Source organism: Cupressus sempervirens, chromosome 7 (genome assembly GCF_028749045.1).
Source record: "Cupressus sempervirens isolate cs-2001-9-10 chromosome 7, ASM2874904v1, whole genome shotgun sequence".
In the NCBI taxonomy this organism is placed as follows: Eukaryota; Viridiplantae; Streptophyta; class Pinopsida; order Cupressales; family Cupressaceae; genus Cupressus; species Cupressus sempervirens.
Window position 1 is genome coordinate 439,056,061 of NC_143124.1, and position 23,958 is coordinate 439,080,018.

The 23,958-nt window shown below is 35.1% G+C and overlaps 1 protein-coding gene across 2 annotated transcripts in view; it reads right to left on the bottom strand.

Annotated features, from left to right (window-relative positions):
• LOC149547472 (F-box protein At4g00755-like) overlaps positions 1–23,958 on the bottom strand; it is a 153,941-nt gene that overhangs the window by 57,905 nt on the left and 72,078 nt on the right. For both annotated transcript variants that reach the window (XM_089791658.1, XM_089791659.1), the window contains exons 2-3: positions 2,197–2,613; positions 1,854–2,026 (exon numbers count right to left, since the gene is read on the bottom strand). In XM_089791658.1, coding sequence (XP_089647784.1) covers positions 1,854–2,026; positions 2,197–2,613 — 590 coding nt within the window. The remainder of the gene's footprint in view (positions 1–1,853; positions 2,027–2,196; positions 2,614–23,958) is intronic.

The following is a 23,958-nucleotide window of genomic DNA, read 5'->3' on the forward strand; positions in this document are numbered from 1 at the left end:
AATAGACATGTCTCATGAAGGGACATGTCTATTTATGGCTTATTTTCAATATAAATGTAAGTGATTGTTGCATTTGGAAAACACATACCTTAATAGGCAGTGACATTACTCTTGCAGCTATCCTTAGAAATCCAACATCCTGCCATAAATTTTGACATGCCCCATGTGTCTCCAAAGGATTAAGATAATAAAAAGTAATAATAACAAAATTAAATGAGTAAATGACATTACTATTACTATTAGACTTGAATTTCAAATTTAGTATTTTGATTCGATGATTTTAATGTCCATACTCAAAACTTTCTATTGTTCTTGTTTTCAAAGCTCTATGTTATGATATTTCCTGGAAATTATTTAGTTACGTTAAAAAACATTACCATCTCCAAGTACATCCTCTCTTATTTTTGAAAAATAGTCATACTGGTACCGATACCAGTCTCCAAAACCTCAAAGTCTCTGTCTCTAGGTGATCTTGATTTAAAGTTAAGACCGAGATTCTAAATTACACTAGAAGGGAAAAGTAACCATCTACGCATCTAAGGCAACTTCCCTCCTGGACTTGATCACTGATAAAACAGTTGTAGTTCCCACTCGGATGACATTCTCAATCTTCACCATGTGTCCACATACTCTTGTGCTAATGGTACTCTTTCCCCACTCGCAAGATAGATCTTCTCTTGCATCCTCTGACAAAGAAGGATTAGATACCATCATCATAATAATATTAATTCATTAATAGAATTAAAATATACATTAATCATTCATAATGAAATCCATCATAATTCTTTCCCAATATTCCACATACAAAACTTAAATCATCCTAATCATATTTTATGAATTCAAATAAATTGATAAATCCCGTGACTATCTAACTTCACACCTCAAATGAAATAGTTATTACAGTTATCTAAAAGCTAACAAGGGGTGTAACATACATTGAATTTATATATTTATCTAGCAGCTGAGCGAACAATTCAATTTCAATAAATTAACTACAGCAACCACCAACATAAAGGTGTGGGAAAAATAATGAGAAAACCATCAAGCAACAGTTTAAGAATATAGTTAAGAGTCTAGTATTTTTAATTAAAAACAGAAAATAAACATTTGGAAACAAACAAAAAATCATATAGATGGTATGCCAGGTAAAATGAACTACAGTTCAAAAGACAATGCATCATCTTCTTAAGTAATTCTGATGTTTTCCTGTGTCCTTCCAATTAAACATCTTTTATAGATGTTTAAACAAATTCTGAGAGAATTGCATTGAAAATGGATTGATATGCATGTTCACCTAAATAATAAACAATGGATAATGGATTTTGTACCGACATCATCTTTCTGAGGTGTTTATCTGTTCAAAACTATTCAACCACTCATATGATAATTTAAATGTAATTAAGCCTTCTATTGTATTTCCTATTAAACAAAATAGCATAAAAATATGGCATTCATTGGTAGCATGGAACTCACTGTATACACCATTCTTCTGTTTAAGGACCAGTTTAAAGTTTGTTTTTCTATACCAATAAAAAAGGATAAAAATCTTAATAGCTCAAAAGCAGGTATTTTAAATGAACTGTCTTGTTATTTTAGTCCAAGGGCATTATCCATAACCCTTTGATGCAATCTTAGTCCAAGTGCATTACCCATAACCACTTTCTAGCAATGTGTATGTTAGAGGGTTAAAAACATTAACAATAAATCAAATTCTTGACGGTTCAAAATTTGGGACATGAAATGAACTGTCATGCCCGTAAAAACATGAAAATTACATCTTGTTCTTTAACTTCAAGTAGGCCACCTGTTATCATTTTCTAGCAAACCATACAGTAGGGAAAACCTGAATGTACCTGCTGCATAGGGTACTTTTGTGAGACATACATCCAAACATAATCTTCAAAATCAAACTTATTTGACTTGTACATGTCCACATCCTTGTTGCTTCGGCACCCAAATTTAGAGTAACCAAACCGAAAACGAACTGCATCTGATGAGTATATAGGGTATCCCCTCTGAAAGTAAGCTGAAGAAATAATTTTTACGCATTAGTTGGTTACAAGCTTACAGTCAATAACAGATCACTAATGCATAAAACATAATTTTTCAACTCATCATAAGGGTTAAACACTGTAAAGTATAATACACAATAAACTCTCATCTAATAAATATGTTTCTTAAAGTTCAGAACAGAACCTTTAAATGGGCGTATTTTCACTTCATGCACAACACACAAGTTTGTGTGCAATGCATAAGTCAATGTCTCAGGAACCTCTACATTGCTTTCTCCTTTACTTGACCAATAACATGGCATACCAGATTCCTTTCTATGCCTTGGATCCAGAGTATTGATGACACTTTCATCTGGGTAATTGTCGGTACTGGAAGCCTGAATTGGCTTGCAAATGCAATTCCTCTTTAGAGGAGGTTTCATTAGCTCATGTGCTAGCATGGTATAAACTTTATGTTCTCTCTCCAAATTTTCCCATGTTGAATCTTTCTGGGCACCTAGTCCTTCATTAATGTTCATTTTCTGTTCTTCCGCAAATTTAAACGTGGAAGCTTCTGGAAATTTTCTGATGCACAAATCTTTAATGGATCTACCTTCAACCACTGCCATAATATCAGACATGTGCTTCAAGTTAATGAAAAATCAAATCTCAACTAGAAGCTCAAATAAAATATTAAAAACGTGAATACAATTAAATATTACTAGACCACAGCTAGAAGGATCATTACACTTAGTTCCTGATTTCTTCATTCAAAATGCATATAAAAATGTAAAACCAAAAATCTTCTTGCTACTTACAGAAAATGGAGTGCAATCCTTTATTGAAAAAAACTTGTAATGCCATATATATCAAAACCTGGGAGTTGTGTTTGAAAAACCCACAATTTTGATTGTTTAGATGGTGCCAAAGTTTCTCATGTTAGAAAGGCAAGGACTGACCAGCTATTAGTTCCCCTATTCTAGATTTTTAATTTAGAATTTAAGTTTAAAGGCATATTTAAAAAATTCGAAAGACAATGTTGCCACTGCTGCAAGAAACAAAGGTCACCAGGCAAAGATCTGTCATTCCACTCCCCTGACCATTGCAACATTAAAAGATATTACTCTAAAAACCCTTGTCCACTTGGAATTTGCACAATGTAAACTTTACATCACTTTTAAACACATATATTAGACTATGTTACAATTCTATTTTGGGAAATTTTGAGATTTTTTCTATAGTTTGAACTACATTACCGAGTCCACACCCTGGACCCTCGAATTGGATCCGATTACGGACCAGGTTCAGGTTCGTGTCCGGGTCCACACTAGGACCTGTGTGTTCATGCCAGTTTGAACCACCGTGGACCCGCAAGGACCTACAGGTCCCAGCACGAACATTGTGCAGCCTCGGGGGTATCCAGCCCGAACCCAATTGGACCCCACACATACCACCAATGACCCACAGGCAAAAAGAAAGAGCGTGGGCCCAAAAGCATATTAAAATACACTTTTATATGTTTTTTCCTCCTAACCCTAAAACGGACCCAATAAGGAGGCTACAAACACATTTCATTTCACATTTGCTCTCTCAATTTGCTCTCTCCATCTTGCAAGTTTGAAGTGAGGTGATTAAAAGGAGATCACTTGCGAAGTTGCAAATACCTTCCCAAAAGCAGCTTTAAGTGTTTAATGTGTGCATTTCAACCATTTTTCATTGGTTTTTTGATAGATTGTTTCAAGTTTTTTAGAAGTTATAAAAAATTCAAGTTTTTGTAGAAGTTTTGAAGTTTGTTTATTTTCTCCATTTTTGCTATAGATTGCAACAATGAGTAGTCAAAGCTAAGTGGGTGGCTCCCAAAACTTTAAAATTGATAAAGTATCTCCTCTTTTGAAATACACTACAAGATTTTCTCAATGTCCTCGAGGTGGGGGATTTATATGGAAATGTAATTTTTGCAACGTAGAATATAGAAGCTCCTACTACTAATTAAAACTTCATTTTATGGGCCCTTGGGGTAAAGGGAATAATATGTGTGAGGGACCACCAGGAGGGAACAAGAAGGGGCTGCTCATTAAAGAACAAAAATATGCTGATAGGTTAGTTGGGAAAACAAAGCGGTTATAATCCCGGTAAAAAAAACCCACCACCACCACCACTCACTCAACATGCTTCTAGACATGCCTTCTTGCCTATACCTTCTAGGGAGGAGGATGAAGATGTAGAAGAACCACAAGTCACCACCTGCAAGACAGGCCCACTAGATCAATCATTTCAAAATGAGGCAAGAGACATTGTTGATGAAAAAAATGCAAGTTGCCTCTATGCATTAGAGAGAAATGGTGACAACAGTAAATAATGCCCCTACTAGTTACCAAGGTCCTGGATTTGAAAAGCTGTGAACCACCTTATTGCATGAAAGGAGGAAACATGTAGATGCCCAATTAAAACCAATTAGAGATTCTTAGGTCCAAACTAGTGTATCTATTGTCTCTAATGGATGGAAAGTTTGTAAAAAATGTACTTTGATCAATGTTATTGCTGCGTCCCCCAAGGGGGCAATGTTTTTTATGGCAGTTGACTGTGAGTGGGAACTAAAAGATGCAGAGTTTATTTCCTGGTTTCTCATTGATTCCTTAGAGGAAGTGGGTATGTGATAATGTTGTCCAAGTAATAAGAGATAATGCAAAAGTTTGCATGGTAGGAGGTGCTTTGGTAGAGCCTAGATATGACCATATATTTTTGGAGTCCATGCACTCTACACTCTAGCAATTAGCACCCTAATAGACTAGGTGAAAAAAAAATAATGAGGGTGAGGATTCAAATGTTTGTGACAAATCACCATATGTCACAAGCAATTTTCAGATCTTTGTCCAAATTCAAACTATTGAAGGTAAATTTTAGAATTTATTTTTTTTAGTGTCATTTATCATTGTCGTATTTTGCATAATTGATTAAATAACTTTTGTGTTGTTTACGTATTTTGAATTGCTCTTAACTTACAATTAACATGTTCTTATGTGGCTGAAACTCCTTTTGTCTCTCACACAATGTCTTGTGACAACTTGTAAAGGTAAAGGAAGTGTTGTCACAAACGGTGATTAGCAACCAATGGGGCATTTGGAAGCAATCCAATGCAGTAAGAGCCCAAAAAGTGAAAGTAATAATATCGATGACGATTGGTTGCTAACATTGATCAACCATGCCTCCATGATTTTATGATGCCATGGACACCATGTTGAAAAGGATAAAAGTGGTGAGTTGTAAATTTTATTTATATTGTGTTCCTCTATTATTGTTTATCGAGAGATATCTAAAGTTTTAATTGACATATCTTACATCAAGATGACTTACACGAACATAATTTGATATCCTAGGTGATACAAAGAAGAGAGAATGATCCTTAGGACACCTTTTATAAAATGGTGGAAGCAATAGTTCTCCATCGATAGAACAAAATGACTACACCTCTTCACCTCCTTGCCTATGCCCTCTCTCCCAAAGACTATAGTGTAGAGGTACTTGCTATTCCTAGTAGAGTGCCACCGTATAGAGATGTTGAGGTTAACAATGAGTACAATATGACACTTTAGGAGGATCTTCAATGATCTAGAGGTAGGTGCAGCAGTTAGGAGAGAATTTGAATTATTCATCTTAGGAAATAAATCTTCTCCCTCTTTCTATAAATGACCAAAGCAAAACGGATACATTACATGGTGGTACCTTCATGGTCAAAAGTATGTGTACCTTCAACCTCTTGCAACTAAGATCCTCTTGCAAATAAGTTTTTAATTGTATTCTTCTTTTTTGGTCAATTCATTATAGAATTTAACACTTAACATTATTTAATTTCAATCTGACACCAGTACTGGGGTATGTCGAGACGACAGGACATCGGGACGAGTTTTCGACATGGAGGAAAAATGGGCCCCATTTTTTAGGACGGTGATGGGACAGCCAAGGGATGGTGACAAGGGGAGGACGGGACAAGGAGGGTTGTCATATAGTATACATAATTGAAATGCTCGTTATGAAATGATGTTTTAGTAGAACATACCAAATTAAAATATTTGAACATAGAAAAATTGCAACATGAACTAGAACCATTGAACATTCAACATAGTAACATATTACATAACAAATTGTAATAGTCAAAAATTAAAATTAAAATAGAAATTCAAGTACCCATTCTAGCGGCAGCATAGTTGCAGAATGGCAGAGGTGGGGGTACTTTGGGTACACAAGTACCCAGTGCAAGAACGTCTCGAGGACAGGTACTTCAAGGATTGGGAGGGATGTGAGTTCCCGTGTGTGTTCTGTAGAACTTGTCATGTATTGCTGCAAATTTTCTTTCAATGTATTTAGGTATCTACATTTCTCTTTTTTTGCATTTTCAATCAGAATTTAGATGATGAAAATCAAATTATACTTATGTATGTGTTAATAATGTCCAATTTAGTTCCACATTTTTTCCTTTCCTTTAAGAGTTCAGGATTCTCAAGTCATCTATTTTTTGAAGATTTAAGTTCTACAAAGCTATGGTAGACAAAGCTAGGAGAAAACTATAACAAAACATAGGCTCTGTTGAATTGTAATGCCAACCGCCAAGGAACACTCAGAAGAAAAGGTCAAACATGCACTAAATACCTTTTTTTTTTACAATAAGAGTATCACCGACAACATAAGTGCCTCAACACAAGCATTACATAGGCAAAAAGGAAAAATAGAACAATCGTTGCATGATTGTGCACAAGCGGAAGTCTTACAAACACTTCCAAGGGTTCCCAAACCATTAGAACCACTCAATCAAAACAACATGGACACACTTCATGGTTGCAAATTGATTGCCTGTATGTTGTACCACAGACTTCAAGGAACTAAGTTAGTCGTCAACTCACGGGTTCCCAAGGAGGAGACTGAATCAATCCTCAAAAAGCAACAGCACCAGATTCATTTTAAACCCAAACAAAAAGTGAATCAAACCAAGCTAATCCAAGACTGAAAGTGGAAAGTAAATGCATGAAAACACTCCCAAGTGTAGGGAGACCAAATATAACATCATTTCTACACAGGCCATGAGGATCTACATTCTATTACAAATGCGCAAGAATAGAGCAATCTACCAACATGAAAGGAATTTTGAAGTCAAATTCATAAAATATTAAGATTCGCTTAAGGGAGCTTAATGCAAATTTATATAATGGGTCAAATTAATATTATAAGTGGGTTAAAAGTAACAAGAAGGAAAAAGAGGAAATGCTAGGAGAAGGAAACTAAAGGGTCACCATTTTGAGCATAAAAGATGGATGAGGAGTTCTTTTTCAGCATGCTTGGATTATTGTTTTGTTTGGAGAAATTGAGTTTCTCTTGGAGAAACATTGGGAGAGTTCACATCTTCCATTTCAGACCTGAGGATGAAAATCTTCAAGCCATCTCTGGTGGATTGGACGTAGCCCTGGTTCATCACTGCAGTGGATTAAAGTCAGAGTTCACACTAAGTTGACAAGTTCTTTTTATATGTTTCCAATCTAACTATTATTGTTGTTTGTAAGATTGGACTTTATGCATATTATTGTATTGTTGGTTGTAATGATCCCATGTTTTAGCTTTCACGTTCTCCAAAGTCTAAGTGGAGGATAAGAAGAAATTAAATTAATTTCTTATAAAGTCATTCAATTTAAAGGTGACTTTGTATTTAATTATTTTAATTATTAATTACAAGGGAGTAGCTTCTAGGGTATGTATTAATTATTGGAAGGACGGAAGCCTCTCGTCATTTAATTAATTATTGCTAGGGAGGGATTTCTAGAGAATGCATTAATTATTGGAAGGAGGAAGCTTCTAGCACTTGCAATTAATTAATGTTTTAGTTCTTTCTAGAAGGGTGAAGGAATAGGATAAATAGGGGTGAGAGTCTCATTGTTTAGCATGGGATTATTGTATCGGATGATTATAACTTGGATTTGATAAGAGCTTGGATGTGTGAATCACACTCTTTTTTGGCAATAGGGGACGTTCATTCTCTGTTGTAACATTCTAGACGTCATTCCCTTAGGGTTTGGCCTTTGGAATACATCTCTTTGTACTTGATTGCAGCATTTTTAGAATTAATATAATTTCAGCAGTTGATTCAGCTTTTGGGCATTCCTGGGTGTCCATTACAGTGGTATCAGAGCTATAAGTCCTGCCATCCTGTGGAGATCATATTAATAGCCGGATAAAGATGTATATTAGTCCAGATCAAGATGTGATGTTCAGACAGTTATTGGGTACATTAGAGAAGAGGCAACGTATGCAACAGGAGCAGAATAGGCGAATGGATATGACGTTGCAGCTTATGGCTAGACAGATGGGCATCAACATTGATGATTTGTATATTGCTCCAGCGCAGAAGGTAGTTGATTCTTCAGATGGGATCGAGACACCACCGAGCTATGCTATTGGTGATAGTCAGGAGTCCACATATGAAGCTTTGTCAGAGGATGGCGATGCAACAATAATGGGATTAGGAGAATGCGAGGATACTGTCCTATCAGCAGCCACTTCTGTGTCCGTTGAACCATCCAACAAGGAGTTTAGCAGTATGCATGCAGTTGTAGATGTGTGCTTTGATGATAGTACACCTATTATTGCTAATGAGGTGAGTAATATAGTGACAGAGTCATATTATACTATTGATCATCAAAGTGTAGATGTTCACTTCTACGATAGTACTATGTTCAACATGAATGCCACATTGTCTTATAACAATTTGATGTTTGAGGTTGATATTGATCACTCTCCTGAGTGGAGTTGGGCTTTGTTTTCACCATCTACAAATATTTAGTTTTGTGTTGCAGCAGTTGGGAAGAAGAGATTTCATAGATCTTATACGGAGTTACCTTTTGGTGACATTCTAACTTCTTCACCATCATCACAAGTATTGGGTGCTAGGTTGCACGACATGTGGTTGGTCCTAATGATGCTGATTTGTAGTTGGTTTAATGTCCATATGGATATCACACATTACTTCAATTGGGATCCAGGGGGAGGTTGGAGTTCATTATGTTACTTAATTGCTTGAGGACAAGCAATTTCAAGGAGGGCGGATTTGTAATGATCCCATGTTTTAGCCTTCACGTTCTCCAAAGTCTAAGTGGAGGATAAGAAGAAATTAAATTAATTTCTTATAAAGTCATTCAATTTAAAGGTGACTTTGTATTTAATTAATTTAATTATTAATTACAAGGGAGTAGCTTCTAGGGTATGTATTATTTCATTAGCGTGGAACTCTTCATTCTCATGGTTAGCAGGTGTTGGAAGATTTAATATTAACTGGCTATACTTGGGCATTAATATTGGCATGTGAAACATTTACAGAGGCAGAAGAAGCCTTACTCTTCATAGTCGAATAGCTATTGTAAGAGCTTTAACAAAGTTATATCGGAAGCGGCAATTGTTTGGAAGTATTGGCGGCAATAAAATAGTCTTTTCATATTTCTTAGCATGGCTTCATTAAAGTTTTGTAATCATTTTTAATATTATGCATGTCGAAGGGTATAAAGAAAAGATCAAGGCTAGAATAATTATTTGATGAACAAAAATTGGAGTTTGTAAAGTTTGTTCCATAATATAATCAGCGTTGCCGGGATTCAAAACTATAATATTGCTATTAAAGTGGGTGTTCCAAATGTCAAAACAACCACACGCATGAGAAGGTGTAGGATTGAATCATCACAATATGTGTACAATTGGATGTTGCAAGAAAATGATGTGAGAGTTCGTGCCAAGAATAAAATTGGGAAGTAACAATTTAACATTTGGGAGATTTTTAAATATTTCCTCAGCTAACTTTTGAGAGAAGAGTGTTACTTGTGATACGCAAGTGAAATTGTCGTGGATGGGTGAAAATTGGGATGAGCAACACAGTAATCTTTGTGCTTACCATCATTAATTTCTGAGCTATTATTAAATAGAATTCACGAGTCACAGAGTTGAGAACCAAGGACGACCAATTCGTTATTTTCAGGTTATGCTTGGGCGGTAGTTTCTGAAGTTAAATAACATGCCTTTGTTTTCTTCTATCGACTCCTCAAGTATAGACATTTATGAATAAATGTCTTCTACAAGAAAAATGCATTCTTGAGGCACACTACGTATATAACTTGTTAAAAAGTAATATCTTCTAATATAACTTGGGGGGTGAATCATTTATATGCTTTAAACAATTTTCTACCCAACTATGGATATCGATTACAAATCTTGAACTTACATATATCAATAAACTGAAAAGAAAAACCATACACAACATAAGGAAACTCATAAAACCATATTTTGTTAACTAGGGAAAGCCTGGCCAAGGGAAAACCCTGATGGGGATGGTACCCACAGAATGTCCCACTAATCAAAAGTATCTTGTGAAAGATGATCCTGTTAGGAGTCTATTACATGCATATAGTGTATCTATACTTGTTAGAGGATTAGGCCTTGTTAGAAGCCTCAACCTGTAAGGACTTGTTATTACAATATAAAATACAAGCTAAGCCCCTTGCCTAAACATGCATATATAACTTCACTAGTTATATGGAACAGATACATAACCTTGACTGTGCTGATATCTCTAATATCTTATCAGTCCTTGTCGTTCCTCTTCATACGTCACATATACAAAATCTTTGCTCTACTCTATATATCAAGTTCACATCCATATCAATCATATAAAGTGTACATATAAACATTATACCATTAAGAAACAATGTCACACTTCGCTAAACAAAAAGATTATACCTAAAACTATAATTTGTCGGTCTTGCGCTACTTTGCACATTACCATATCTTCAAATTCTGCCACATGAGGGTTAACATCTAGGATGTCGTTCCTACCTTGTTAACTAATTATTTTGTCAAGCCAAAATAATTCATTAACCAAAAGCTCATTATTTTGCATGTTGCCTTGTCTTGTGTTGTCATACTTGTCTCTGAAAATATTTCTAAAACTCAACCAAGACTTATCAAAATCTTTAGCAGTCTTGAACATATACTCTACGGTGTCCATAATACCTTCCTCTAAGCTCGCATAACATAATATGCTTCCAATGAAGCTCCCCGAATAAAAATGGATGCTTGTTCCCTATTTACCAACATTATACTTACACTATTTTCTAAGTATACTAACTTCAAACTTAATCCTTAAGTTCTCTCATCTTAAAATAGGTAATATGTTACCATAAATGACAACCCTAACTATTATTCTTAGCAAAATTTTCAACAATCTCCCCCTTTGACATTGATGGCAACACACGGGAAAAATTGGCTAAGTATGACAAAATTTCAAACTTACAAAATTGTGGCCTTGTGAAAATTTACAAAACTATGAATCATCTTATATTTATTCCCTCATCAATATATATTCTACTCCCCCTATGATTATGCTCTTATATCTAAGCTGACAAAATTTGAAACTTACAAAATTGTGGCCTTGAGAAAATTTACAAAACTATGGATCATCTTATATTTATTCCCTCATCAATATATATTGTGCTCCCCCCATGATTATGCTCTTATATCTAAGCTCCCCCTTACAATATGCATAATAGACTATACATAATACTTACAATATTTCTCCTTTCTCTCCCACTTTGACATCAATGACAAAGGTGAGTCAAAATCTATATACAAGCCAAAACTTTGGTGTGTCCTTTCATTAAGCTGAATGTGTGCCCAAGAGTGTCATACAATCAGAAAAGTTCTTTAGGTTTGCAAATTCAATGTCCCATGAAGTTCTAACTACATCTGCAATACTGACTACTCCACACAATGCATAAAATGCTAACTCTAATGAATCAAGATTAGTAAAACCAAATTTATCAACACTCCCTCTTAGCTAGGGACGATAAACGCAGGACATGTATTACACCATTGGTAATATTAGGTATGGCAAATTTTAAAGGTATATTTGATCAAAAGATATCCATCATTTCAAAATCACGTATGATATCAAGAGTATTGGCCTTTAGAATATCAATGTATGATATTCACCAAAACTCTAAGTAATGGTATCCAGAATATCAATACTTGATATTCACCATGTACTCAATAAGGCAATGGTCTCCAGAATTTAAACATATGATATTTACCATTTTGATATCACATTTGATTATTGGTCTCCAAAAGTATATGATATTCACCAAATACTCTTTGAGTAATGGCCTTTAGAATGTTGTGATGCAAGATATTCACCAAGTACTCTAAGTAATGGTCTCTTGAACATCAAGTTACATGATATTCACCAAGTACTCCATGTAATGGCCTCTAGAACATCAATTTGCAATTCACCATGTACTCAAAAATGTTTATAAGGTATGTACACACGCATTCTCATAATGCGTAGCATTCTCATAATTTGTACCGAACATCCACCATGGAAAGTATAATCTATCATGATCCGCATAGACATCATAAGATATCTATCATAATAGAAAATTAAGTAATTGTACAATCATCACCTTTCAATAACTTCTGCAAATACAAGTGATAATCATTCAAAAGTCGTCAATTCCTCATGATGTACACCAGGGGTAGGCCCATTAAAATCACAGTCACGAGGTATATTCATGAATCGCGGTCCTCCTGACTATTATAATTTATTGATCACTAGAGAATCCATCTCAACATAATTTACTCACTCTAAATCAATATGATCAAAGATCATCAAAGGTTGAATAAGTCATATCCTCTATCTACTCCCTCTCTTTCAAGGTTGCCTCTAATGAAATGTCAGTCTCCCTCTGAATCTCAATCTCCCTCTTTTTCCTACAAGAAGATTCTCGGAAAAGATCAAGGCACATAGCTCTTATAGTACGCATAGAAATACAAATAATGAGTAAAAAAATATAATACTCAATAATAATAAATACTTATCTCATATGTGATAATAAACTATCTCTATATGCATCAAATCAGAAAAATGCCTTATAGAGTCCTATTGCCCACCATAATATCCCTCTTTTGATTGGTTTTTGTATTTGTATCCACTATCTTAGATTGTCACATTCGAGTGTGATCTAATTTGGTTTAGCAACTCTCATTTCTAAATTGTAAGTATGTCTCCTGATAACAACTCTATTACTTTGGTTCAATCATAAAATAATATGCAATGATAGTGCTTTGAACTGGTTCTTGCTTTATGTCAAGGCCTCAATTATTATTACTGATGATACTAATCAAACCCTTTTTACATGGTAATAGCATATTCCCAAATATTTGACTGGAGTATTTCTTTCTATTATTCATGTAACAAATTGCACTCCTATCGTGATTGTAGACTTAATTGACTATATCCATCTATTTAACATCCCCTTCGATTCTGAATTTTCTCTTGATCAGCGACTAAAGCTCTTATATATTAATTTGATGCTTCCCTTGCTTAGTAACTCCCTTTTGATTGTTCCAAAATTAAAAAGATTGTATATGTATATGATAATAAATACAAAATTTCTGCCTATTTTTGGTGTTGTATGTTTTGTGAGTTTTAATGTTTCTATCTTGAAGGTAAAAAAGATTGCTCAATATCCATAAATAGTCTTCTTCTCCTTCTTTCTAATATTCATCTTCTCTGGAATTGAGTGCATATCCATTCTCATGTACATTCTATTAATGTGTATCCCTGTGCACAATTTTCTATGGCCCTTATGATTATGCTCTTATATCTAAGCTGACAAAATTTGAAACTTACAAAATTGTGGCCTTGAGAAAATTTACAAAACTATGGATCATCTTATATTTATTCCCTCATCAATATATATTGTGCTCCCCCTATGATTATGCTCTTATATCTAAGTTCCCCCTTACAATATGCATAATAGACTATACATAATACTTACAATATTTCTCCTTTCTCTCCCACTTTGACATCAATGACAGGTGAGTCAAAATCTGTATACAAGCCAAAACTTTGGTGTCTTCTTTCATTAAGCTGAATGTATGCCCAAGAGTGTCATACAATCAGAGAAGTTCTTCAGGTTTGCAAATTCAATGTCCCATGAAGTTCTAACTACATCTGCAATACTGACAACTCCACACAATGCATAAAATGCTAACTCTAATGAATCAAGATTAGTAAAACCAAATTTATCAACACTCCCTCTTAGCTAGGGAGGATAAACGCAAGACATGTATTACACCATTGGTAGTATTAGGTATGGCAAATTTTAAAGGTATCTTTGATCAGAAGATATCCACCATTTTGAAATCATGTATGATATCAAGAGTATTGCCCTTTAGAATATCAATGTATGATATTCACCAAAACTCTAAGTAATGGTCTCCAGAATATCAATACTTGATATTCACCATGTACTCAATAAGGCAATGGTCTCCAAAATATAAACATATGATATTTACCATTTTAATATCACATTTGATTATTGGTCTCCAAAATAACAATATATGATATTCACCAAATACTTTGAGTAATGGCCTTCAGAATGTTGTGATGCAAGATATTCACCAAGTACTCTAAGTAATGGTCTCTTGAACATCAAATTATATGATATTCACCAAGTACTCCATGTAATGGCCTCCAGAACATCAATTTGCAATTCACCATGTACTCAAAAATGTTTATAAGCTATGTACACACGCATTCTCATAATGCGTAGCATTCTCATAATTCGTACCAAACATCCACCATGGAAAGTATAATCTATCATGATCCGCATAGACATCGTAAGATATCTATCATAATAGAAAATTAAGTTATTGGACACTCGTCACCTTTCAATAACTTTTGCAAATACAAGTGATAATCATTCAGAAGTCATCAATTCCTCATGAATGTACACCAGGGGTAGGCCCATTAAAATCACATAGTAGCAAGGTATATTCATGAATCACGGTCCTTTTGACTGTTATAATTTATTGATCACTAGAGAATCCATCTGGTTTACTCACTCTGAATCAATATGATAAAGATCATCAGAAGTTTAATAAGTCATCCTCTATCTGCCCCCTCTCTTTCAAGGTTGCCTCTAATGAAATGTCAGTCCCCCTCTGAATCTCAATCTCCCTCTTTTTCCTGCAAGAAGATTCTCGGAAAAGATCAAGGCACATAGCTCTTATAGTACGCATAGAAATACAAATAATGAGTAAATAAATATGATACTCAATAATAATAAATACTTATCTCATATGCAATCATAAACTATCTCTATATGCATCAAATCAGAAAAATGTCTTATAGAGTCCTATTGCCCACCATAATATCCCTCTTTTGATTGGTCTTTGTATTTGTATCCACTACCTTAGATTGTCACATTCAAGTGTGATCTAATTTGGTTTAGCAACTCTCATTTCTTAGTTGTAAGTATGTCTTTTGATAACAAATCTATTACTTTGGTTAATTCACCAAATAATATGCAATGATAGTGCTTTGAACTGGTTCTTGCTTTATGTCAGGGCCTTGATTATTATTACTGATGATACTAATCAAACCCTTTTTACATGGTAATAGCATATTCCCAAATATTTGACTGGAGTATTTCTTTCTATTATTCCTGTGACAGATTGCACTCCTATCGTGATTGTAGACTTAACTGACTATATCCATCTATTTAACATCCCCTTCGATTCTGAATTTTCTCTTGATCAGCGACTAAAGCTCTTATATGTTAATTTGATGCTTCCCTTGCTTATTAACTCCCTTTTGATTGTTCCAAAATTAAAAAGATTGTATATGTATATGATAATATATACAAAATTACTGCCTATTTTTGGCGTTGTATGTTTTATGAGTTTTAATGTCTCTATCTTGAAGGTAAAAAAGATTGCTCAATAACCATAAATAGTCTTCTTCTCCTTCTTTCTAATATTTATCTTCTCTGGAATTGAGTGCATACCCATTCTCATGTGCATTCTATTGACATGTATCCCTGCGCACAATTTTCTATGGCCCTTATCCGGTATAAGAGAATTTGCCATTATTGTCTTTTCAAACTTGTATTCATTGTGGGTCTCTTCTTGTTGTCACTGAGTAGATCCTATTTCTTTCCAATCCTTATCCATCTATTATCGCCATTGCCGAGTCTATGTCTCTCTCATCTGTCTTTTTACTTGGTCCAAGTCTAGGATATAAATATAGAGAGAGAAAAAAACTCAGTGAATCCATAATACTCCAATTGTATCAGATGTTGTTCCCTCTTCTTTAAAGCGTCTCTCCAAAGAAATTTATTAAATGATTTACTTCTGATAAGTAACTTTCCTTGTATCCAATACTGCCCACACAACATGGCTATGTTGTGGTTGTTTGGAGTTAATTTTGTTTACATTCGGCCTCAACAAGACATCACTTTATGTGCAAATTCGCAGAGGTATGCTATCATTGTCATCAATAGGTATCAAACGCCATTGTCTTTAATCAAATTCAATTGTTAAGTCTTCGGAAATTTTCTTCAAACAAGAATACAATTTTATGTCAATACTCTATGACATGCTTTAATTTATTTCCAATAAACGACCTACTCTAATACTGTGTTGTTTTTATTTGGACCACTGCAGCTGTAACAGCACAGCCATAATGTCTGGTATGTACTTTCCAAATGGCAGCGTCGTCTTGTATTTATATGAGGAATAAACCAAAAGAAGAGACATGTCCTTTTATGAGACATGTTTATTCATCAATATAATTAATATAATGGCAAACTTATAGATATATATATATTTCTCTTTGATCTCATAGGTTTATCCAACTAAAGCTACCAAAGCATCAACACTTTGTTCTGCCTCCAATCGTGATTTTGTAGCCAAAATTGTAGTAGCTTGTTGCTCATCCTCTTCCCTCTATTCTGACAAGTTGGCATCTGCACTCTCAAAACTAGGTGGCAAGGTGGATATACTTGGGTGTAGCCAAGTCAAAAGAAGTGTCTTGGGTGTCTTCTCACCTTGTATAATGTCAAGGTCCTGATGACTTACTAATTCTTCTTTTGCCTCATCACTAGTGTTGTCCTTTGCATTGTCAATTACCAAATTGCCAACATTGAATTCTGATTTGTCTTTGAAGGGGTCTTCAGTAGTGCCAACAGTGATTTGAACTCCATCAATAGTCATAGAAGCATTGTCAATCTGTTGTGCAGGTGTATCCAAAATATTGGTGTCTTCTCCTTGTGTGTCCTCTATTGTAGAGGTTTGCAAGTTCATTCAGTATTTTATGTACCGCTTCCTCTGTCTCAGCTCTAACCTTTTCATATTGACCTCCCATTATCTGAATAGCTCTCATTTTCTTCTTCAATAGTCGTTCTACTCTTTTTAGAATATTGTCCAACTGCTCTTGGCTTTCAACTTCACAAAAATTATGAATAGTAGCTTCCCTTAGTTTCTTGTCTTCCTTAACTGCTCTAAGTCTTGAAGTGTTTGATCTATTGTACATTTCTTATGGTTAAGTGTCACGTAGGTTAATAACATATTGCCTAAATTTCAATGTATATTTGATTGTGGAATGTCACGATTTCTCTTTTGATTTGGAACATAATTATCATAATATTTCTTCAACTACTCGAGATTGCCATAATCCATAATCATTTTTTTTAATTCTCCCAATCTCGGGCTTCCAACCTTTTCTCTTCTTTCCACTGCTAGATTCAGGTTGATTCTGTGGTGAAGCAATTTGTCCTCTCATTCTTTGTTTTTGCGTTGTTGAATCCTTTTCTTCTGCTTGATTCGTTCTTCCTTTGTAAACAAACTCAATTATAGCGACAAGTCCTTGTGTCATTTCCTTCACTCTCTTGGTCTTCTTAGGTATTTCTTCTAGTTTTTCTTCCTTTATCTCAGTTACCAAATTCATTGCAAGTAAACTCCTTGTTGATCTTCTTGTTTGTGTTGACTGCGGTGTAGATTGCACATGAGTAATCTTTACTTCATCCTCTGATGGTATTGTTGTTGTACATATTGTTGATGGTGCTTGATTTGATGAAGTTGTGGACACAGGAATGACGTCAATTACTAGTGACTTAACTAATAGTATGTCTGATTGTCCACAAGCCTTTCCATAGTTGTTTGCATAGCTTCTTGAAATTCTTGCCTGGTCATACCAAAATCCTTAAGCAGATGATCAATTTTCTTATCCACTTTCTTCATAATGTCTTTGCAATACAGCTGATCTCTTACCTCACTGTACTTTTCCTCATAAGTAGCCCATCTAGGACACTCTTCATCTCTATCTGATTTAAGAATAGCTTGTGCATAATTTTCCAACATTTTTTCTGTCACTTCATAACCCATAGGTTCAATGAATAGACGTCTAGGCTCAATAGCCTCCATGTAAGTGTGATCAGTTTCTATCATGACACAGATGTCATTCTTATATTTTTCTACTATTGATGCAAGGATTATGTACCTCTTCTTCATTTTAGTCTGAAAAGACTTCATCATTCTACATATATCCTCTGTTACCCTATAAGTAGGATGCTTCCTGAAGTAGTAGGTAATCAATTCCATAGTGCGTTTGTCACTTGTCCATTCATAATTTGGTATACCCGGAAACATGTTCATTACCTGAAAGAATAAGTGAATTATCAGTGATTCAAATCTGAAAGGTGTATACTTGTATTTCTTTATCCTCTCAATGTTGTCAATCAACTACTGTCTTAAAATCTCACACATAATTACTTTCTCCTTTTCAACAGTCATCTTATATGTAGCATGGATGAATCCAGCTGATACAAAACTTAGCCTTGAACTGTAGTTCATTTTGTATCCAATAATCTTGCTAATCAATCTCACATCAGTTAGCTTAATCTAGTCTATCCCCATTCCTCTTCCATCCCAAGTTGCTTTAGTATTAGCTTTATCTAAATTCTTAACTTTCTTCTCAAAAACAAGTATGCTACCCTCATTGCTTAAACTAGTATATTTATGAATTAGGTCATTGGTTATTATGACTGCTATATCTCCTACCCATAACATTCCATCATGAATTCTGCTAAGAATAATCCTTGTTCATTCAGGTTGTTCAAACTCTTAATATATTATGTGTTTTGTTAAGTTCAATTGACCTAAATGCGCATACCCTTGCTTGAATGACAAGTAGTTGTAAACCTCACTCATATCTTTGTGAATATCATTATCTCCAGTCGACTCAAACTTACAATGTGCGTATGCATGGATATCTTCCATATGCAAAACCTTATCCGGAATTTGAGAAAATGCTCCTGCAGGATATCTCCCAAAGACACGAAATAATGTTTCTTGAATTGATACCTAGGTCTCTCTAACATCATATACAAGAGGTGTTGACATAGCTACATTTATACTTCAATGTAGTGTAAATAACTATCTGGCAGATTGAATAAATACCTTAACTTTGCACCTTAGGGCTTCTTCGTATATTCCTTGAAAACCGCTTCAATCGCTCAGAATTCGCTTCCAATTCACTCTGCAACCTCTCTCCACTTCTTTTTCGTTCAAATGGTGATCAAACCTTATGATTTTAATCCTTAAATCCTCGCATAATTGGATCTGCATTAATTAGGCAAGTGTGTAAATGCAAAAAATTGTTCTATTTGCCAGTAATCTTCATTCTTTAAGCGACCTCATAGATGACCATAAAAACTTGTGCAACATTAGATATAGGCTTCATTATACAATTCCAAGCTACTGTTAACTTCACAAAAACTAATTCTAACATCCAGGGGTCTGATAGATTTTAAGTGCAATATCCCCTGTTTAAGCTAAAACAGAGATATTTCATGTTGATGATGTTGTTTACTCCCAAAGGTCTACTTCTTGTGTTGTTAGTCCTTTCATGCATACTATTATCAAATCTTGGTTTCCTACATTCATTAGATCTATGACCATAAATAAAGCAATCCTTACAATAACCAGAAAAAGGTTTAGAATACTTACCTGCGCAGTCCTTCTTTATGTGTCCAAGTTGATTGCATATAAAACATCTTCCATTGAATTGTCTACTTTGTGTTCTTCAGGTTGTTTGGTACTTCTTTGTTCTGATCTTCTTGTTGACTTGGTTGATGGTTCACAAGTTCCTGTTCTTCAGTAACTTCAGATCCTTAAGATGATTCTCCTTTAACACATCTGCTTCCTGTCTTATTTCCAACAGGTCTTTGTGCCATAATTTGTTCATCACATTTCTCTATACTTGAATACAACTTCTCAAGATGTTGCTTGGTTTGAGTAAGCTCTCCTTTCATAGTGATATTGTATTTCTCAAGTTCTACAAACTGCAAGTTTGTAGGCTCAAGTTCAGATGTCACCTTAGTAAGTTGAGATCTCAAATCTGCATTCTCAGATCTCAAATCTGATTGACTCTTCTTCTTATCTTCCATCATACTCATCTTCAATGTTGTAATTCCAAGTTCATGCTTCAGAATTTCATTCTCCTCTTTAGTCTTTGTAGCTGACTCGTGATCCTTGATTTGCTCAGGTGCTTTGTTAGATCTTGTGCTCTCAATCTGAACTTTTAATTTCTGAATAAAGTCTTGTGCATTGTTACGCTTGATCTTCAACTTGTTTCTCTCATCGAGTAATAGTATCTAGTTCCTCAAGATCTGCTTCAAGATTCTTCTGAAAGTGTATAGAATTCATATTGATCTCCCTCAAGTTGTTAACATTTTTTGAGTGACTAAGCTCTGATACCAATTGTTCAAAAGTAAAGTCTTCCAATATAACTGGGGGGTGAATCAATTATATGCTTTAAACAACATTCTGCCCAACTATGGATATCAATTACAAATCTTAAAATATATATTAGTAAACTGAAAAGTAAAACCATACACAACATAAACAAACTCATAACACCAAAAAATTTTAACTAGGGAAACCCTGGCCAAGGGAAAACCCTGGTTGGGATGGTACCCACAAAATGATCCACTAATCAAAAGTATCTTGTAAAAGATGTCGACCTTGTTAGGAGTCTATTACATGCATATAGTGTATATGTCCTTGTGGTTGTTGTGTTCTACGTTGGCATACCTGTCTCTGAAAATCTTTCCAAAACTTATCAAAATCTTTAGCAGTCTTGAACATATACTCTACAGTGTCCATACTGCCCTCCTCTAAAGCCCGCATAACATAATATGCTTCCAGTGAAACTCGCCGAATAAAACTGTTTGTTTATTCCCTGTTTACCAGCATTATAATTAGACGATTTTCTAAGTATACTTACTTCAAACTTATCCTTAAGTTTTGCCATCTCAAAATAGGCAATATTTTGTCATAAATGACAACCTTAACTATTATTCTTAGCCAAATTGCCAACATAACTAAGCTTCTCCTAGTGGCAAGATACCATCAGACATGATAGCAGCTGTGTATGAATAAGCAAAAATTGGCAGCTTCTGGAAATGATTCAGCTCCTGATTGGGAAATATAGTGCTATTCCTCCATTTTCTGCCGTGTAGCACACATTGTACACATTAAGGGTGCTTACAGAGTGGAAGGCATTGACTTCAGTGTGTGGGGTAATTACAAGTCAGAATTACAGGCAGTCAAAACCACCATCCAACCTCTAAGGACAAGCATAAATTTTGGGAGGTGTATGTAGGAGTTTCAACAGACGCAAGTTGTGCAGTTGTATGCATCTAGTTATAACACGCCTGTGAACATTTGTTCCTCTAATCTTTGTACTACAGTGCATCCTATATATATATATATATGAAATTTGGAAGAGCTAGGTCTAGTTGTTAGATCTAACATATGTTTTAGACAAAAGAATCATTCTTGTAAGTATCCCTTATATTAAAATTAAGAGATGTTATGCCCGACACTTCTCTAAAAAGCATCGATTGCAACTGTCAAAAATTAGACAGTAAGACAACTGTTCGCCAAAAAGTTGAATAGATCGGGAACTACTTCTATTATATTGTGAACCTTAAAACCATCACAACAAAGGTGGCCATTTCTGCAGTATAAGTTTCTTAACTGTACTACAGAATTTCAGAGGCATGTTTAGGCAGCTACCGAAATTCATTGTCAACGAAAAGGAACAAATCCTTGAAGAAAACATTTTTAATATAGAAAGGAAACTCAGAGATTTGCCTCAATTAAAGCATAGTGTACTTGGTAATTTGGATGCATTTTAGAGCTGTTTATCCATGATAGAACAGCTAGGTTCTAAGAGTAAACAAGTGGACATTCTTTTTGTGGTGATTTCTTTGGCTAAGCCAGCATCATTGAGGCATCCATATAGAGAGGTAAGACTTGCAGCCACGCAATGTATTGTTCATGTTATGAGGATAACAGCACCACATGATCCATACAATAGAGAAGTGATGAAAGAGGTAAGGTTTGCCTCAATTAAAGCACAGGGTACTTGGTGATTTGGATGCATTTTAGAGCTGTTTATCCACAATAGAACAGCTAGGTTCTAAGAGTGAAGAAGTGGACATTCTTTTTGTGGTGATTTCGTTGGCTAAGCCAGCATTATTGAGGCATCCAGATAGGGAGGTAAGACTTGCAGCCACGCAATGTATTGTTCATGTTATGAGGATAACAACACCACACAATCCATACAACAGAGAAGTGATGAAAGAGGTATTTCAGTTGATCGTAGAAAGTTTTCAAGGCTTCAATGATATCCATAATCCATCCCTTAGTACGGTAGTCCAAATTTTAGAATCAGTTGCACGTCTTAGAGCTTGTGTGGTTAGGATAGGTCTTGGTTGTGAAGACATGATTCTTGATATTTTCCATCAGTTTATATATGCCACTAAAAAGAACCACAAGCGAAATTTTTTATCTTCCATGCAATCCATTATGTTTTTGATCATTGAAAAGAGTGATGTTGGTTCACAAAACTTCTTATCTACCATATTGGCTGATTTAAAACAAACATGTCACTTCTTTTGATGCTTGTAGTTTGATCAACAATATCATCAAACAATGTGAGCAGAAATTGAAACCATTCTTAGCAAGGGGCAAGATTGTATAAGGAATGAAGGAAAATTTGTTTCAGCCTATAAAATGTCTTGAGAAGAAAGATAAAGTTCAGTCATTTGGGCAGCTTGGCAGGGATGGAGTTGATGATATTTGTAGTCGAATAAATAAATGTTATGTTAGTATTTGTTGTTGTTAAGGTTGGGTAGATAGTAGTAAGGAAATGCGTCGGTTGGTTTCCAACTGACTCACTCTTTATAAATATATGGACAACTGGTATTGTACATGAATGATTTTGGCATCAATAAAAATAAACCATTTCCTTGCCTCCTGGTATGCCCTCTAGTGTCATAGTATGAACGGTATGTTCAATATTTCAATCCTATTTATCATTTGGAGTAATTTATATAGTTATAGGGAAGGGTGATTCCTGTTTACATTTTTGGCGTCATTGCCTAAGTTTGGATCTGGAGGTACCCTAGTGGTAGAATGGACTAATGGGAAGACCGTTTACACCTTGCATCCAAATTGTTAATAGTGACAGAGAGGAGGAAGAAATAACTAGGGAGGATCAGTTGACAAGCGACCTAGTGACAGCATGGGAAGTTGCGATTGGGCAGTACGTGCAAAAGGAAGCCCATGAGAGGACAGTTCCTGAGAGCACAGTACGCGACGAACTCTCTGTGCCACCGGCGGTGTACGATCTCCTAGGACAGATTCCTCGACTGTTGGCAAGGAACCTCCTAAATATTGAGGACGAAAGAGCACAAATTGAGAGGGAAAGAAGAAGGCAACAAGTACTTCAACGGTTTAGAGAGGAGGCGCAGAATTCTAGAACTGAGGAACTCGACAAGAAGCCAAGAGAGGGAGATAGGTCCTGAATTACTTCATGCCCTTAATTCCAAATATATACCGAAAGACAGTACCAGAGGATGAAACTAAGGAGGAAGTCACTCTAAGAACCCTACGTCTCCAGCAACAACAAGAGAGGCGTCGTAACTGGAGAGCACAAGAAGATTCCCATCAAAATCAAGAAGGGTGGATTGAGCATACTATTGAGGAACTAGCCAATTTGGTTATTTCAGACACACTGAAAAGGCAGTCC